This window comes from Phoenix dactylifera, chromosome 18, assembly GCF_009389715.1.
Source record: "Phoenix dactylifera cultivar Barhee BC4 chromosome 18, palm_55x_up_171113_PBpolish2nd_filt_p, whole genome shotgun sequence".
NCBI lineage: Eukaryota > Viridiplantae > Streptophyta > Magnoliopsida > Arecales > Arecaceae > Phoenix > Phoenix dactylifera.
In genome coordinates this window covers 785261-804233 of record NC_052409.1, presented here as the reverse complement: position 1 = coordinate 804233, position 18973 = coordinate 785261, and the positions used below count along the sequence as shown (strand labels likewise).

At 38.4% G+C, this 18973-nt stretch overlaps 2 protein-coding genes across 2 annotated transcripts; one reads left to right on the top strand and one right to left on the bottom strand.

Moving 5' to 3' along the window:
* Window positions 1-147: 147 nt before the first annotated feature.
* LOC103706942 (50S ribosomal protein L28, chloroplastic) lies at window positions 148-2812 on the top strand. Its single transcript, XM_008791222.4, has 2 exons — window positions 148-540; window positions 2423-2812. The coding sequence occupies exons 1-2, from the start codon at window positions 297-299 to the stop codon at window positions 2653-2655; spliced, it is 477 nt and encodes a 158-aa protein (XP_008789444.1). The 5' UTR covers window positions 148-296; the 3' UTR covers window positions 2656-2812.
* On the bottom strand, window positions 2670-15693 carry LOC103706943 (rho GDP-dissociation inhibitor 1-like). The gene is made up of 5 exons (XM_008791223.4): window positions 15361-15693; window positions 5570-5633; window positions 5272-5490; window positions 3497-3621; window positions 2670-3343 (listed from the first exon to the last, which is right to left on the bottom strand). Exons 1-5 carry the CDS (start codon window positions 15583-15585, stop codon window positions 3278-3280), a joined length of 699 nt encoding a protein of 232 aa, XP_008789445.1. The 5' UTR covers window positions 15586-15693; the 3' UTR covers window positions 2670-3277.
* Window positions 15694-18973: the final 3280 nt, after the last annotated feature.

Here is an 18973-nt window from a genome sequence, read left to right as displayed (position 1 = left end):
TCAACAAAAATTGAATAGTTATGTATTTATTTTTATATTTAATTTTTTATAAATGTAATTAGGGATACAAGTATTAATGGGATGCTTAAATTATTATCCATATGGATAGGTTCGAATAAAAAATATAAATTTAAACGGATGTTATTCGATCCACTTCAACCCCTACCGTTCTTGCAAAGCTTTCTCTTGCAAAGCTTTCTTGGTTTGTCCACGTTAGGAGCCGTCCAACGTTCTTCCCTTATCTTCTTCCTCGATCTCTCTCATTCGCTCTTATTTCGGAGAGTGAGAGGGGTAAAATGGCGGCAGCTCTGGTGGGGCACTCGGCGCTCTTCTTCGCGAGGACCGAGGGATTGAATTCTTCTTCTCCTAAGGTTGGGGTTAGGGTTAGGGTTTGGAGCGTCAGGGCTTCGCTACCCTCCAATCAGTGCTCGATGCTAGGGTTCGGGAGGTCCCAGTTGGGCGGTGCCAGGATCGGCATCTCCCAAGCCCCCCCGCCCAATCCCATCCTTCCCATTGCTCCCGTACGGCCCATCGTTGCCCGTGAGTCTCTCGATCTCTTCCTCAACTTGTGCTGCTCTTTTTTTTTTCTATGTTTAACTCTTTATTCTCCGCGGTCAGTTTTTTAACCTAATTCTGGGTATTGGATGATTATAATATCATGGAATGCGGTAGTTTTACTACTTCTAGCGAACCAAAATATTCCTCCGAAGAAGAAAAGTAGAGATATACAAAAAAAAAAAGGAAGAATTTTTGCTGAATTTTTAAATACAAGATATGTGGTATTAACGAGACTCTTTGTGATGTTCGAATGTAAATAATTTTCTCATATTTAGAGAGAAGGATGGGAAACTAAAGGCCATGCTACAACCTAAATCTATGCCAAAGGAATTGTTACCACAATTATATCCTTTTAATACCATAAAGCATTGAGTAGAGGAAGCGGAATCATTGAATCGTGCCCCTTGTACAAGGCAAAGGCTTGTTCTCAAGATTGAAACTTGTTAAGCAGTATTGATTGCCCCTCTACCTCATTTTTCCTACTAAAGACTGGATCTTTATCCAAGAAAAAGCGCATCTTCACTCTCCTTCTGGAATTGCAAAAGAGGGTCTTGTTTCTAAATCATTCATTCGTCTCCATCGCGATTTCAGTTTTGAATTCCAGTGAGAGAGAGGTAGCTCTTCCTCCCTTTTTCTTTCTTTTAAGTAACATCAACTTGTAACCTTAAGATCTTGGCACAACAAATGAATCGTACCATTTAATGAATCCAAAGTGCGTGCGTGTGTGTGTGTACATACATGCATATATATAAATATATACATATGTACACATACATACATTTGTACATACACATGCATATATATACATACATATATATATATATATATATATATGAACAACAATTTATTTTGGAGAACGAGGAACTGAACCATATCATAATCGCTTGTATGAATTCGTGGTTACCTGTAATATCTCGACTAGCTAGGACAGGATTCACTCCCTTTTCTCCTCAAATGTGTTGGTAAAATGTTAAAAGTTCAAAAAGTTTCTGGTGCACTTGAATTGTGGACTGTGAATTTAGAAGTCCTATGCAGTCGTCAATCCTGAAGCTAAAAAGATACTTATTTCTTCATCATCTCAGCTGAACATCGAAAATCCTGGATCACAAAGGGACTCCGCTCTTTCTCCTCTCAGCCTTTTTTTTTTCTTCTGATGGTCGTATTTTTATGTCGTCCCTTTTGTTTATCCATTTCATTGAGCTGTTGGATTTTTTGAATCTTTAAACCAATAGTGTTCTGCTATTCATTTTTGTCATTCCAGTTGTTATCATTCATTCAGTTCCTGTGCCGGTGCAGTTTAAAAGCCTGTGAAGTTTTTGTGATATTTCTTAAAATTGAAAAAAAAAAAAAAGTTTTGTGACTTATCAAATATGGAGTCCCGGTGCTTTCTTCGACCATTCCGACATATATTTTATTTTTATTGCTCATAGGACAAGTAACAACGATGTTCTTATAAGAGGTAGTGCACCTTAAGATCACATCAAAATATTATTTTGCTGGTAAGATTGAGTTTTATGTTGCTGCCATGGTTTCTTATTCAAGGGAACTGTATCTGAAAGTTCATTGCAAATGTTTTGGAAATTTAACAAGCAAGCTCATCCTGCTTAGGCTCTTGTTTGTGTCAGTATAAGGCATATAATTATGTCAGATGTTGGTACTTGTTACTAGGTTAGCTACGGCCAGCTCTCAACCAAACTGCATGTTGGATGCGTTCGGTAACAGGACCATTCTTGTTTGTATCTCTCAGTTAAATGACCATAAAAATTTACCCGCGAAAACCTTCATTTTACGTTAGCAACATATCGACCATACCATCTGCCCTGCTTGTGTTTGATGATTTAACTCAGAGACCTTGTGGATTCAGGTCGGGTATGCCCTTTCACTGGAAAGAAGGCGAACAGGGCCAACAAGGTCTCCTTCTCAAACCACAAGACGAAGAAGCTGCAGTTTGTGAATTTGCAGTACAAGAGGGTGTGGTGGGAAGCAGGGAACCGCTACCTCAAGCTGCGCCTGTCCACCAAAGCACTCAAGACCATCGAGAAGAATGGGCTGGATGCTGTTGCTAAGAAGGCAGGAATTGACCTCAGGAAAAAATGAGCTCATCAAACCACTTTTTTTTTTTTTTTTGTGCATGCGTTGTTTGGACAAACCTTGGATTTGCATTAAAAGGTTGGTTCCCTCCGACCACATCTATTAGTCCCTGTGTCTTAACATGGATTCCACCTTACATCAACCAGGCAGCCGATTCACCCAACAGCATGATTGTCTTTTTGAGCTTCTTAGCCTCGCCTGAAATGCGTACCCAAATCAGCAACAGGCAATTGGTTTTTGTTTGGCTTTGTAATGGCACAGAACTCGATCATCGGCCGCATGAAATGACGATTCTTACAATGTAAAGATTGCTAGGATGCATGAAATGAACTGATCCACCTGATGTTTAGCAAGCACAAAAATAAGCATGAAATAGCACTGACAGATGGCACAAGGGCTGTTGTGCCAGTGGGTTGGATCGGCTTTTCAGAATGGAGGAATTGGAAAGGGAGGGATGCACGGGTGAACATATTCGCCCAACTTCTTTTTGGGATTTTGGTAAGGTATGGTCTCTTTAGAACTGAGTTTCCGCTGTTAAAAACATACTGGAACTTGAAAAAAAGCACACTTGCATTGTACAGCCTCTTCCATTCAGTTTTAATCTTGTTTGATCTCGAGAAATATACGATCAACGGTTCTTGATTTCGAAGGAGTAGTCGAGTTCCAGGTGGCATCTCCTGTCGTCATCTTCAAACTGCAATAAGCCGGAAAGCGAAGTCAGTCTTATGCAGGTAATATTTTGTTTCTCAATTAGCACAAAGAAGATTTCGGATAAGTAACAAAGAAACTAGGACTGAAGTCGATACTTTTGATGTTTTTATCTAGATACCCATTCGATCGTACGTACCTTAAGTTTTGCTGAGTAGATTCCACGAGCAAGCGAACCAGAGGGAGTGGTCTCTTCTTCCAGCAGATGTTCGTAGGGGTCACGCCGAGGAGCAAAAGTACCGAGCATTCCCTTGCTCTGATCGACTGAAATTTGAAAGAAGGGAAGAGGAGGGAGGAATGTAAGTCGAAAACATGCGTCCACAATTATGCTTAAGCACATGAAGCCATTCATTCTCTGGCTAAGATAAAACAGTGTCAGAAATCTGGAAGTAACTATGAATTGCACCCGAAATCACCAACAGAGAGACCAAGGACCAAAAAGTTGGCTAGGAGAGGGCAACTCTGCCCACGGTCCAGCCAGCAATCTTTTGTCTGCTTTTCATGTTTTGCTGGAATCCCCGAGATTTTCAGGCTTCCATTGAAACATGGAACCAGTTGTAAAGCACAGGAGACGTCTCTATATTATTAACCAGATAAGGAAAACAGTATACCACCATTGCTAAAGGAAATCAGCAGTTAAATTACCCACATAATATAGAAGACTTATTCTGCAGTCCTTATAAGCAACAAGGTTTTTTTCTCTCTTTCCTCCTCCGTTCTTTTTTTTTAGTGAAAGACACGAAAACATCAAAGGAATGATTGAATTTTCGTTTATGAAATATTCATCAGATCTCTCTAAAATGAATAATGAAAAGAAAGCAAACTAAAATGCCAAACAGATAGTCATGGATTAATAATTATTTAGAACTTAAGAATAGAACAGAATGAACTATTTGCAGAATATTTGGTTGTCAGTCAAGCTAAACTTTGCCATCGACTACTACCTTTATCGGGTTTTGATTAAAAGTTAGACAACACTTGGTACATGATGCAAACAGAAAATTACTTTTAGTGTATATTTCTGCTGACAAGTCAAGACTGCTCTGGAAAGTGAATGTTGCTAAATGAAATTAGGGTGCCCAAATAAGATCGTAGAAGCCAGTTGTTTCTCCACAGCTGCCACTTAAAGAGATCAGGTAAAATTCTAGCACCTCCAAATACATTCTTGTCATAAACTACTTAAATCCTATCTATAGCTCATTGAAGGAACCAGTCACAATGCTATAGAAAGAGTGAAACACTCCTCTGCTCGCCTCTTGTTTCTGAAACCTTTTGAATTAAAGAACAAGTGAATGCAGAATGCCCGACATATATAAGACTACAGGGAAATCTTCCTTTGTGACCTTAATTTGGGGCTATAGTTCTCTGCTCTGAGTATACAACTACTATAGGAAACAGATAAGAACTAAACTGACAAGTAAATGTTATGCTAATTGACATATAGTCCTATAAATCGATGGTTGAACCAGATCTGAAAAATAAAAGTGGGTGAGGAAATCAGGTAAAGTACAAACAGTATTAAAGAGGAAATCTCAAGGAATTTACCCCAATGCAAAGAAACAATTTGGAGCCAGCCACATACAACTAATATTTGACTGATTCATCATAGTACAAGGTAATTCATAATTCTCAGTGAACTGTTTAAGGAACAAACACAAGAATGCCAAGCTCTAAGCTAGCAGAGTTGCATCAAATCCTGGACTTAATCTTTATTTCTGATGTTCATTGCATTTCCTTAATTCTCCAAAAGCTAGACTTTATTAAGTATTCACTATATGATGGCACATCTTTTCAGCAAAACGAATATGAATGTCAAGCTTGCTAAAAATATGGAGCAGGAAATTTCAAGGTTCTGTCATCAGTTTGGTTTTTCTAACCCAAAAAAAGAAAGAAAATTGGTGTAATGAAATATACCTTGTAGACCTTTCTTCCACACAGTATTCAAGTAATTTAAGCCAGAAACAATGTTATGCTTAACACTGAAAGTCAGCTTGAGACGATATTGTGATCCTTCCTTGAGAAAAAATAAAACACGACTTTGATTCTCTGCTACCAGTAAGGGTATTATAATTTCAGCACAGCCCTCGCATACAATTCCTATGGAGTGAAATGTAACTTTGGGTTCCATTTGGTCTGCAGAAAGGTGACAGTTTTGAATGCAGGGTCATAACAAAACTTCAAATTAGCAAGTAAAGAAAACAGTTAGACTGACCATTTAATTCTCCTTCAAGACAGCCAAGCAGCTTTTCTTTCCACCTCCTCAGACTTTCATCATCCTGCAGGGTTCATAGGATTTTAATTGAAGCTAAGATGATGACACTAAAATTTGTCCTGTAAATGCAAAAGTCCACTTCATAAATAATGGAGGGAAAAGAATCTAAGAGATGCATTAAACATCGATAAATCGGTAACCTTGTTACTCCATGGTATCATTTGTTCTATTGCCGAGGGACATAAAAGTACAAAATGATGCAAGAATCTTGCTACGTGTTCAACAATCCAGTATTATGATGGTTGCTTTCTGTGAATTGCTTTGGCAATCATTAAGGGATCTTAAAGAACCTTGGTTGTTACTTCCACATCTTCAGGATGCCCCTCGTGCAAGTTTCAACAGTACGAAATTATAGGATTCTGCTCTCAAATATTCTAGAGGATCATTGGTAAAAAAATTTCCACCCTCTAGATTAGTCATACTTTGATCCCTTGCATAAAATCTTGGATCAAATTTAGTTGTTACTCTATCAGGATATTCCAGATAATGCATGTCCTTTCTTGCCATCTCGATGAGCATCTTGGTAGCATGGTTGCCAGCAAAGGTTCACAATTCCTTATTCTCATAGCTTGTAATGTCAATCCAACTTTGACACAGATTTCGAAAGATATAAATTTACTTCTCAATTCAATATTTGGATGAATCAGGTGATGGGAAAGATGCTCTAGATATTGACCAAAGGCAAACCCTCAAACCTGATCTCGAATATAAAGCACACAAGATACACAGGGGAAACAAGATTATTATTATCATCAAAGCACATTACTTTTGGCCATATTGACACATGAAATTGTCTCAGTCCTTGACTATTTTAAAGCCTACTGGGCAACCAAATCTATCTTATTTGGAAAACCTACTATATTACCTTCTATAGGAACAAAAATATATTTAGATTTTATTAAGAGACGTGTTTAACAACAAAGCCAACCTACCAAAAGTGGTATTTTAGCCACATAAAATGATTCAGGTAAAAGCCAGCCAGCAGTTATTGAACTCTTACATAAAGGACATATGGACTTTCTGTATGTGAGATCCTGTCAACCCCTAATTGTCTGCCATATGATCACATTTCCTATGAAGGCTTCTAAAAAGTAAAGAGAAATGCACCGTCTAACATTTATGATCATATACAGCTTCGAGATTTGGTAATTATTATAATGTCAGAGCACATTAATTTAACTCCATCATGTGCGGACAAATAAATAAGCAGAGCTGTTGGAACTTGGAACTCTTGTGTATTCTATGTTAGAATAATTTCAAAATATGGGCTTACACTGATTGCGTATTTTTGTTTTATAAAATGGGTTAGACGTATGGCTCAGAATGGTACTATGATTAAGCCCAATATGATGTGTGATCATTTTGTTTTATGGGCTTTGGTGCACCTTGGATGTATAGGATTGAGTCCTATTTATTGTGGTACTTTTGGTATGTAGGCCAGGAAACCCAATTAGGGTTTTGGAGCTTTTAATGGGAAGGCTCCTCTTTGTTTCCTATATATAGGCTAGGTCCCCCTCTCCTCTCCATATGGTTGATAGCTTGCCCCATTGACGGCTATCTTTTGTGAGGAGCAAGGAAGGGAAGATCCAGCCGCTATTATTCCAGGTGATTGAGGAACGTATTCAATATGTTTTCCGCAGGTATATCTCTTAAACTTGAATACGGTATTATTTGTGATTCTAAATCTTAGCATGTTATAATTTATTACTAACAATTGGTATCAGAGCCTCCATGCTAGGATTAGAATCCTTCGTATACAATTATTATTTTATCTGGATTTATGGATTTTATGCATTGCTGAATGGATCTTCTGCATAAATGGATCTTCCATTGATAATCAAGTATCTGGTTTGATTTTAATAATGATTTGAATGAAATATGATTGAATATAATTTTCGGATTAAAAAAAAAAAAAAAGGGAAAAGGTTCACTGTTCATCTTTTTCCTTTTTCCTTCCCGTAAGCTTCACTGTTCATCTTCCATGGAAGATGTTCTCAAAAAAAAAAAAAAAAAAAAAAAAAAAAAAAAAAAAAAAAAAAAAAAAAAAGGGGATGAAGGGGAGGCAAGGCCTCCCTGGACTCGCGTCCGGCGTCCCCGGGAGGCGGACGGCATGGTCCCGCGGCTGTGAAGCCGGGGGCGCGTCCCAAGCCACCCCACGGCCGGCCGCAGGCCGTGGGGGCCTCTCGGCGTCGGGGGCTTTCTTTCGGCCACCCCACGGCCGGCCGCAGGCCAAGGGGCCTCGCGGCTTCGGGGGCCTTCTCCCGGCTACCCCACAGCCGGCCGCGCAGCGGCCCGGGGAGCCTCGCCGGCCGCTCGCAGTGGCCGGCGTGGGTGGCAGCCATGGGTGGCAGCCGCGGGCTGCCACCATGGGGCAGCCATGGGTAGCAGCCACGGGCTGCTTCCCAAACAAGGGAACAGCGGCGGCCAGGAAGAAGATAGGCCAAAAAAAAAAAAAAAAAAAAAAAAAAAGTTTTAGGGTTTTGCCCTTTGATTGGGCTTGGGCCTACTAAGCCCAACCTGAATGGGTCCATGGTTGCAGGTTGGGCTCTTTTATATAACCAACCCAATTTTATTTAATGGACCATAATGGGTTTTTAGACCTGGGGCTAAGAGTTAGTAACCTATTTAATTATTATTTAAATATTGAATAAGCTGAATCAAGGCCCTCATGCATATTAATTATTGAGGTGTTAAATTAATAAATTATTAAATTTTGGACATCTCTTGCTGCCATATATGTCTTTTGTAATTAACATTTTTTGTTTAATCAATCACATATGTTGTTTTTGATTATTTTTGTAGCATGTTTAATGGTTATGATTTTGTCACATAACTATCATTTTGTGATTGAAATTGTTGGGCATAAAGACTATCCTTATTTTCCTATTTGAGAATATTTTGAAATTGAAGTGGGTGGTAGCCGCCAAAGTGGCACACTCACTGATATTTATCTAATTTTCTCAAAAAAAAAAAAAAAAAAGGGTAGCATTGCATTTTGCCAGATCATTGAATGCAATATCTTGCCCGAAGGTGTTATTGTGTATAATGATTTGGAAAAATGACATGAAGTGATTAATGGGATTACATTAGCCTAGAATCATTCTTCTGCCCAAAGGTGATGGTGTTTTTGACAGCTGATGTGATTTTGTTAATTGGCTTCATGATATGTCTTAAGAGGACCTTATAGCGTGTTGTATTGTTAGCCCAAAGGTGACTTTACAATGATGCACCAAGGCTCTTACCGTAATTAGACTTATATGTTTTTCAAGTTTGATTACGGACTATCTAATTAATAGCCCAAGTTGATTAGATAGATATGTTATCATCCATTGATTGCATGCATCACTTTTGGATGATATTAAATAAAATATGTTGTTTCCGTTTTTTTTTTTTGAATGCCTGTTCCCTATCAAGCCAAATGTCTGTCGTTGAAACCTTGACTGGAAATAATATGTGAGATGGAAACGAGGCATAGAAATAGCACTGAGTTTTCTTGGGTTTAGATGCTGCTTTAAGAGCAGACCGAGCTAGTATAATCAAATCTGAGCTAAGTCGGACCAGAAACCCTTATTCAAGCTGGTGGCTACTTCTGATAGTTGAGGTTATATGCATGTAGAACTTGAAGCAGATTTAGGCTGGTTGGGTGCAGAAAAGGGAAAAGAATAGAAAATATTTTGAAGAAAGAAGACTTGCTCCAGACTCCCCATCTTGGTCAAGCCTTTTACTGAAACAATAAAGCCCCTAAGTTGGTTCAAACTTGAAATTAATTTTTAAGGAATCGAAACATTAGAGAAAGTAATATGTGACCTTTTCATAACCAATACAAAGGTCAACTCATCTCAACATTTTTGTCGAGATTCATCCAACATCTTTAATATGTCCTGAAATCATGGCAGACTCCATGAGGACTACTACAGCTAATTGATATGTCCTAAATATGTGGTAGACTCCACAAGTCCTACTACAGTTTATTGGCATGCCCTATCTCCTTTGGCAACCATGACATTCAATATGAACCTGCTAGCATGGTCGTTTTATGGTCCAATTTCATGATATAGTCACCTGCAATAAGGCATGTACTATACCTACTATTAAAGGCAAAATGCAATTTCCCCAATTGCTTGGAACAAAAGATTTGGTCATCGAGCCTCTGTTGGTTTTGATGCAACTGACATATTTTAAGCCATCAATAAACATCCATTTTCTGTGTTGTGGCATAAGCATTTATGCCACATTTCAAAGGAGCGAATGGAAAGATTGATGAAAGCTGACATTCTGCCCTCTCTGAATTTTTCAGATATTTACACTTACGTAGATTGTATTAGGAAAAAGCTGACTAAAACTATAAGGAAGAGATCCACTAGGAGCGATGGTTCTTTTGGATCTTATTCACATCGATATTAGTGGACCGTTACTTTCTACTATATGTGGGAACAAATATTTCATAACCTTCATTGATGATTTCCCGCATTATAGTTATGTTTACTTGAGTAATGATAAATCTCTCGCTCTTGAGAAATTCAAGATATTTAAAATGGAAGTTGAAAAACAATGTGGGAAAAGTATCAAAGTTGTGAGATCTGACCGTGGTGGTGAATACTATGGTAAGTATGACGAGTCTGGTCAGAACATGGGTGATTTTGCAAGATTTTTACAGCAAAGTGGGATAGTCCCTCAATACACAATGCCAGGAACACCTGAGCAAAATGGTGTTTCTGAAAGGCATGATCGGACTCTGAAGGATAAGGTTAGCAGTATGATTAGTAAAACAAATTTGTCAGAATTCTTATGGGGTGAAGCATTGAAATCTATCGTATACATTCTGAAAAATGTTCCTAGTAAAGATGTTGAGAAAACTTCTTTTGAATTGTAGACATGACGTGAACCCAATTTAGCCCATTTTAGAGTTTGGGGCTGCCCAGTTGAGGTTAAGATTTATAATCCTACTGAAAAGAAATTAGACCCCAAATCTACACCAGAATTTATAGATCAAAGGGCTATAAGTTCTATAGTCCTAATCATGGCACCAAAATTATTGAGTTCATTATGGAGAAATTTCTTTCTTGTACTTGGTACTAGTGGGAGTTCTGTATTAAAGAAAACTTTTACAGAACCGAGTCAAGTTGTGGTTTCAATTTTCGTTGTACAAGAAAGAGTTATTTTTCAGCTGATTGCCACAGTTCATGAAGAACGTAAGCATCAAGAAGAGCCTCACGTTCCTCCTCAAACAGTGGTTGAGTTAGTTTTTTGAACCACAGGTTAGGAGACCACAAAAAAAAAAAAAAAAAAAAAGAAAGAATGTCTGCCCTGCCTAATGACTATATTTTCTATTTACTAGCGAGTGATTTTAATATTGGGCGTAACATTAATTCCGTCCCTTTTAAAGAAGCATTAACAAGACCTGACTCAAATAAATAGCTGAATGCCATAGAAGATGAAATATTTTCTATGAAGAGAAATAGAGTTTGGAAACTTGTTGGGCTTCTACCACATGTTAACACCATAGGTTGCAAATAGGTTTACAAATTCAAGTAAGACTCAAAAGGGAATATTGAACCACAAAAAGCTAGATTGGTTGCAGGGTTCACTCGTCGAGAGGGCATCGACCATAATGAGACTTTTTCACCGGTTTCATCCAAAGATTTCTTTAGAATTATCATGGCACTTGTAGCACACTATAATTTGGAGTTTCATTAAATGGATGTTAAGACAATGTTTTTAAATGGAGATCTCTATGAAGAAGTTTACATGAGGCAACCTGAAGGTTTTGTCGTAGAAGAAAAGAAAAATTTGGTGTGTAAGTTGAACAAATCCATATATGGGCTCAAGCAAGCATCCCGATAATGGTATTTGAAATTTGATGAAGTTGTGCTTCTCTTGTTTTTGTTGAAAATACAGTGGACCAATGCATTTATCTCAAGATCAGTGGGAGAAAATTCATTTTTCTTATTTTGTACGTGGATGATATTTTACTTGCCAGTAGTGACTTAAGGTTACTTCATGAGACAAAGAAAATATTATCTGCTAATTTTGAAATGAAAGATCTTGGGGAAGCTTATTTTGTACTTGGAATTGAAATACAGTGTGATAGAGACCGTAGCTTGTTTGGTTTTCACAGAAGACATACATACGACATATCCTAGAGAGTTTCAATATGCAAAAGTGTGCACTTAGTGATGTACCTATTGTAAAAGGGGATAAGTTTAGCAAATCCCAATGTCCAAAGAATAAACTTGAAAGGAAATCTTTGAAGAACATACCGTATGCAAGTGTTGTAGGGAGCCTGATGTATGCTCAAGTTTGCACTAGAGCAGACATAGCCTATGCAGTGAGTGTCTTTTGTAGATTTTAATCGAATCCAGGACAAGAGCATTAGAAAGCAACTAAGAAAGTTTTGAGATTATCGAAAACGACTGAAGGTTATATGCTTACCTTTCAGCGTACAGATCATCTTGAGGTGGTAGGCTACTCAGATTTTGATTTTGTAGGATGTCAAGATAATCTGAAGTCAACTTCAGGTTATATTTTTATAATGACTGGTGGTGCTATTTTTGGGAAAGGTATTAAGCAAACTCTAGTGGCTTCTTCTAACATGCAGGCTGAATTTGTGGCATGTTATGGAGCTACAGTCCAAGCCATTTGGTTGAGGAATTTTATTTCAGGACGGAAAGTTGTTGATTCCATCTCGAGACCAATTACCATCTATTGTGATAATAGTGTAGCGGTATTCTTTTCAAAGAATAACAAGAGTTCTGGTGGCTCTAAGCATATAGACATCAAGTACTTGGTGGTCAAAGATAAAGTTAAAGAAGGGCAGACAAAAATAGAACATATAAATATAAAAGCAATGATTGCAGATCCATTAACTAAGGGACTCGCAACGAAAGTCTTTAAGACACATATTGCTAATATGGGTATTGTGGAAACCTTTGATGTTTTTGGTTAGTGGGAGTTATTTATGTAAGAGAACTATATTTTGGCTTGATCCTTTTTACAGGGTATGTAGGCAACCCATATGCTTCGGGTACAGCCTCTTCCAATTAAAAAAAAAAAAATATTTATCTTCCTATTTATAATTCTGTATTTTGTGCACAGAAATTATAATTATGTTTGAGCATGCATTGCACATATGTCTTTTATTATGATATCATTTTGATCTCGAGATATAATGCATAAAGACATGATGTGAGTCTCTTTTGAGACATGTGGCTTCTTTTGAAGCATTTATGAGGACCAATATGAATTAGCACACCTTTGATCACATTTTGGTGCTAAGTTCATACTACATACTACCACATTGGTTGGAGGATGGGGATCCATGTCGATAAGGATGTTAGCATTTGTAGCTGTGGAGTGGTCTTACATCGATTAAATGGTGTAACGACTTCCATGTTCAATGTTGATGTTCTTGTTGGACCGGATCATGTATCCAAGGTGATTATCATTTGAGCTATATGTGTGGCCACTTTTGTAGTCTAACCCGAGAGTCGTTTTCAAAACAAAGTTTTTAAATTAATATGACAATCCGTGTTCGCCCAAGTGGGAGAATGTTAGAATAATTTCAAAATATGGGCTTACACTGATTGCGTATTTTTGTTTTATAAAATGGGTTAGACGTATGGCTCAGAATGGTACTATGATTAAGCCCAATATGATGTGTGATCATTTTGTTTTATGGGCTTTGGTGCACCTTGGATGTATAGGATTGAGTCCTATTTATTGTGGTACTTTTGGTATGTAGGCCAGGAAACCCAATTAGGGTTTTGGAGCTTTTAATGGGAAGGCTCCTCTTTGTTTCCTATATATAGGCTAGGTCCCCCTCTCCTCTCCATATGGTTGATAGCTTGCCCCATTGACGGCTATCTTTTGTGAGGAGCAAGGAAGGGAAGATCCAGCCGCTATTATTCCAGGTGATTGAGGAACGTATTCAATATGTTTTCCGCAGGTATATCTCTTAAACTTGAATACGGTATTATTTGTGATTCTAAATCTTAGCATGTTATAATTTATTACTAACATTCTAACCCAAGGATTTAAACCTCGGGGATCAGTATGATGTTGATGGACAGCCAGTAACATATGATCTTCTATAGGTGGTGATCCTCAATAAGCCTATGTATCTATACTCATATTCAATGTAACCAAGTAGCTAAGAAGTATTTCCCAAGGTTGTCTTTGCAATGTTAGCAAGGACAATTGTACCGATTTCTTTAATATAAGATCTATTTAAACATAGAATAGGTAAATTTCATCAATGCATAAAATGGCATCATGTGAAAATTTATGCCATTGAAGAACCCTAGGTGGTATGAGAGAGAATGATAGTCAAAAGCTGCCACTTTGTTTATCAAGCATGTTGTATATATATAAGCCAAGGGTTCTCCCTGTCAGCTTCTACTGCTCGATGCTGGCTCTGTTTTGAGCTGCTTCCTTTTTTAAGCTTGATGGTGCTCGAGGGGGAAAAGAATTTTTTAAAACCATAAGAAAAAATTAGTACATTTTTTGAATTATATCAGTTTTTTGGTCGGTAATAAAGAGAGCATCAGGCATTCAAACTCAGAACATGCTCAAAAGACAGTCGCATAGAGGTAGAGATAAATTTCTGTGAGCATTTTTGTCTATTATAAAAAAAAATCATTTACAAATTAATGCAGCATGCTAGTTCTTTATGGATTCAAAAACATTGACTAAAGGAAGAACAGTAAGGAAGTGATATATGGGATCTTGACAACCAATATGACTGATCGTCAAGACACTTTTATACCAATCAGACATGAACTTCTAGGACGATATCAGAAATTTCTATCGGTATTTTTTTACCTTAACAATAATTATATTCTTTCGTAGGCCAGTCAGCTAGGTCTGTAGCCCTTCTTTCCTAATGTAGTTTGCTCACAGCTAATGTGATATAGCGACTGGGACCAGTCAACTTGTATTATTGTGCCACTGTTCATTTAAGTAAATTTAGGAAGACTCTGTTGCTCTGTTGAGTAACACTCTTCAAAGTAGACACACACACACACACACAAAGCCTTCGACAACTCAAGGCATTAAAATCTTTAGTGCATAAAAAATAATAATAATAGCCAAGCATCAAAGCTAAATAGATAAAAAAAACATTCCTATATAGTATTAAGTCATTACTTCGAGAAAAGAATAAGATATTGAAAAATAACGACTGGGTTATAAGCGACCAGAGGAAACCATACAAGAAAGGAGCATTTCTATCCAAGATATAGAAATAATAAACTGCAATAGATCAAATAGTAATGCAACAAAGGCAAATGAGAATACAATTCAAATCAGGTTATACTCATATAATACATGGGGAACACAAAAACACCATCTAAGGCCACAAATTTCTAATATAAGACAAATATGGACAGAAAAGATCTAAGAGAGAGGGAAAAAATAGAAATTTTCAAAGAGATCGAAACCCACAGGATCCATATCAGATAGCAGACATCGCCAAGAACGAAACCAACCCAAAATAACCCACCACCTCGCGACCCACGACATCGAAAGCAAACAAGAATCCAAGAAAACCAAAAAGATAGATAAAACACAAATCTAAAATACAGCATATATCAAGTCGATTGCAAAAAAAGGATCGCATCTTTAGCGGAAAACTCACGTCCCAGATCTTTGAGAAGAGGAGGGAGGGATCAAAAATAAAAGAGACAAGATCGCTAGAGAAAGAGAGACGAAAAAGAACAGGCTAAAATCAAGACCTTGTCTTTCTCCAGCTGTTCCTTGAGAGGGATCAGAGGCCCGGGAACGAACCCATCGACGCCGACCTCCTCGTCTTCCTCTCCGTCAACTTCCTCCTCATCGATTTCGGCCTTCTTCCCATCAACCAAGACATCATAGCCGCTCCCCGGCGGAGCTTCAAGGACGTCCCTACGAGTTCTCGAGGCGGAGGAACACTCCGCCTCCGCTCTCCTCTCTCCCTCCATCGTCGCCGAAACCCTCCTCTCCGATCGAAACCTCGAGGGTTTAAGAAACCAAAAGCGAGAGCCAGAGAAAGGAGTTGCTTCTAAGGTACTTGCAACGTGTCCTACCGGCCCTGCTCGTGTACATTTGGACAAGGGTTTAGAGCGGGCGCTTCCACTTGAGTCGCGTACAAAAAAAAGATTCCGTGGCTCGAGATGGTAAGTTGGTCAAATGGGTCTGGGCTGTCGGTTTGACTTGGGAGCCGCATGTCGGATCAGGTGATAGATTATTTTGACCCGTCCTGACTTTTGTCAAACTCGCGCTAGCACAAATCTAGCCTTGACCATGACAGCTAGCGCCAGGCCTCGTTGAAATTTATGCGTGGTCGGAGGACGGCTGGAATGCAGAAAGAAGAGGGAGTTTTGTGAAATTGACCATTTCATCCGTTGGTTATGGACCCACGTACCCCTCGTCACCTCATCTTGGAATATAAGTAGGAAAAGTGGGAGCAAGATGCGAATATATAATGTACATGAAATATATTATAGAAAAAAAAAAGAACAACTTAAGAGAGAAGAAAGGGAGAGAAAATGAAAATCTTCCTCCTCCATCACCATAATCTACCATCTTTGCGATTTCCACCACCACCATCGTTGGCCTCCATCATCATCCACCATCATCAATCTCCACCACTGACCTTTATTGATCTCTACTACTGCCATCATCACCAAACATCTCCATTACCATCCACCACCACCCTTGTCGATCTCCACTATCACCTACCGTACTATAAAACCCTATCAACCCCCAGCACTAACGTTATCGATCTACATCACCGTTGAAGATTTCCACCACCATGCTAAGGATTTTTATCCACTCATCACTATCAACAATCTCTAATACCACCCATCAATGTTAATGATCTTCATCGCAACCCCAATCATCCATCAGACTATCAATGATCTCATACAACAGTTAATAGTAGTAGTGGGCGAACTACTATTATCCACCACCACTGTCATCGTTCTTCAGTACTACTCTACATTATTGAAAATCTCTATTATTTTCTACTAGTATAATTTTTGCTCTATACTATCTCTCCTCATCATCGAAGATCTCTTCTTTGCCCAACACTACAATCTCCACCACCATCCATCACCGTCAACAATGGTGGTGGAGATTGTTGTTCCACGGGTTTTAAAAGGACAATTAATGCACACATTAGATAATAGCAGATGCACATGTTTTAAATTGATACATGGATATCTTAAACAGATGATGCATGGCAATCTCATGCCCATGTTTTAAAAAGGCAATATACATATTATAAACTATTAATGTAAGTACCTAACAAATGATATGCAAATGTTCAATTGCTTGTTTTAGAATAGGTGATGATTGTGCTTGTTTTCTGGGTGCCTTCACCCCTGGCTATCTTAAGGTAAACTTTGATGGTAGTGTCGGCAAGAGAGGGAGCTGCGGAGGTGTGGGCTTCATCATCAAAGACCACAGACGGCAGATCTTTGACACGTCTGTTGTATGCGCCGAGCTCAGAGTTACATGAGAGAGTGTTATATTTGCGAGACTAGTGCTGAATGTGGACAATATCCTCCTCGAAGCAGACTCGACCATAGTGATTAAGTGGATCTGGGGTCGGTGGTGCACTGCTGAGGAGAGGTCGTTGCTCCACGATATCCGCAACCTATTGGAAGAGTGTGGCTCCTATGAGGTCACACATGCTTAGATGGAGGCAAACTGTGCTGCTGACCGAGTTGCCTCCTTTACTGCTCGTCACTCTAGAGGGTTTATCTAGATGGACCACGTGTCTGCACCAGAGTCCCTGTGTAGCATTTTGTTTTCTGATCTTGTAGGCTGCATTTACACCCACAAGATGTAAGCCGCCATTGTACCAAAAAAAAACCTTATTTGATGAAAGCTAATGCACATTTTATAAATATCAAAGAGTTACAAGCACACATTTTGAATTGTTGATTCCTACATTTTCAAAAAATGATGCACTCATTAGGTAGCATCGCATGCCCAAGTTCAAATCAATGATGCATGTATCATAAATAGTTGATTCCCATGTTTTAAAAGGCAATGCATACGTTACAAACTACTAACACATACATTTGAAACTAGTGTTCGGCAAATGTTTAATTACCAGTACAGCATTGAAAGCATATGATGCGTTGGCTTTAAATGGATGATGCACTTTTTGGATGAAAATTGATGCATGTGTTTCAAATTGGTGATACATGTATCGCAAATAGGTGGCACACACGAATCTAATGGGCCCGTTTTAACAAAGTTGCAGCTTTCAGTGCACAGATTTAAAATGACCAGTCCACACGTCTAATTGTTGACGCGAATATTTTGAGCAAGTAATTCATACACTTTAAACAAGCAATTCATTGGATAATAGGTAATAGACATGTTTCAAATTGGTGGTGTACATATCTTAAAAGAATGATGCACACTTTAAAATAGACGATCCATATATGCTTAATTGTTGGTTTGCATACTTTAGTAGAGAACGAGATCACTTGAAAGATTTTAAACACAACAACTCAATTTCAAAACAAAATTAAGAATATTTGGATCACTGATTTCAAATGTATTCATTGCCTCTTAAAAATGTTTGCATTGGATTCTCGTGTATGAGGTGGTTAATATGTCTGCATCATCAATTTGGAGCACGTACACCAGCTGTCATCTAATGCATATTCTAAAATATTTCACCATTTTTGTCAATGGTTGTGGGTGATGGCCGATGGTGATGTAGTTAATTAGTAGGTGGCAGCAGGCAGTGGTAGAGACTGTCAATGGAGATTATTTGGACTCTGCTCATCTCCATCATTATTGACTTGCCATCTTTTTTTTAATTTTTGATACATTGGCGCTTCACACACACACAGGGTATGAATGCAGCCCATAAAGTATGACAGGAGAAAATACATCGAAGGCGGCACCTAAGCGTGGGTATCCCAAACAACGTCCCTGGAGTGGTGAGCTGCAAAAGATGTCATCCAGTCTGCCACACTGTTAATCTTACGGAAGACATGAGTAGCCTAGTGAGAGGTACACTCGCCCAATCCTTCATAGGTGATCTAGCCAGAAGCTTATATATAGTAATATTGCGAAGTGCAGCGAAGGACATGGATGCTTCCTCTCCTCAGCGTGTGCTAAACACTCTGATGCATTTATTTATCTTGAAAGTATCTCTAAGCCTAGTGCTGCAACTTGAATCTAATCTTAATCGCATATTACTTAAACAATATTTATGGTTTTAAAAAGATCTCTCGAGGTTGATCATTGTTTTTTCTTTTTACCTCTTTCTTTTGTTGTTACAGTTTTTAGACCAAAGCAATGAGCTTCGTATGTTACAAGCAGCATACTCAATACTAGTTT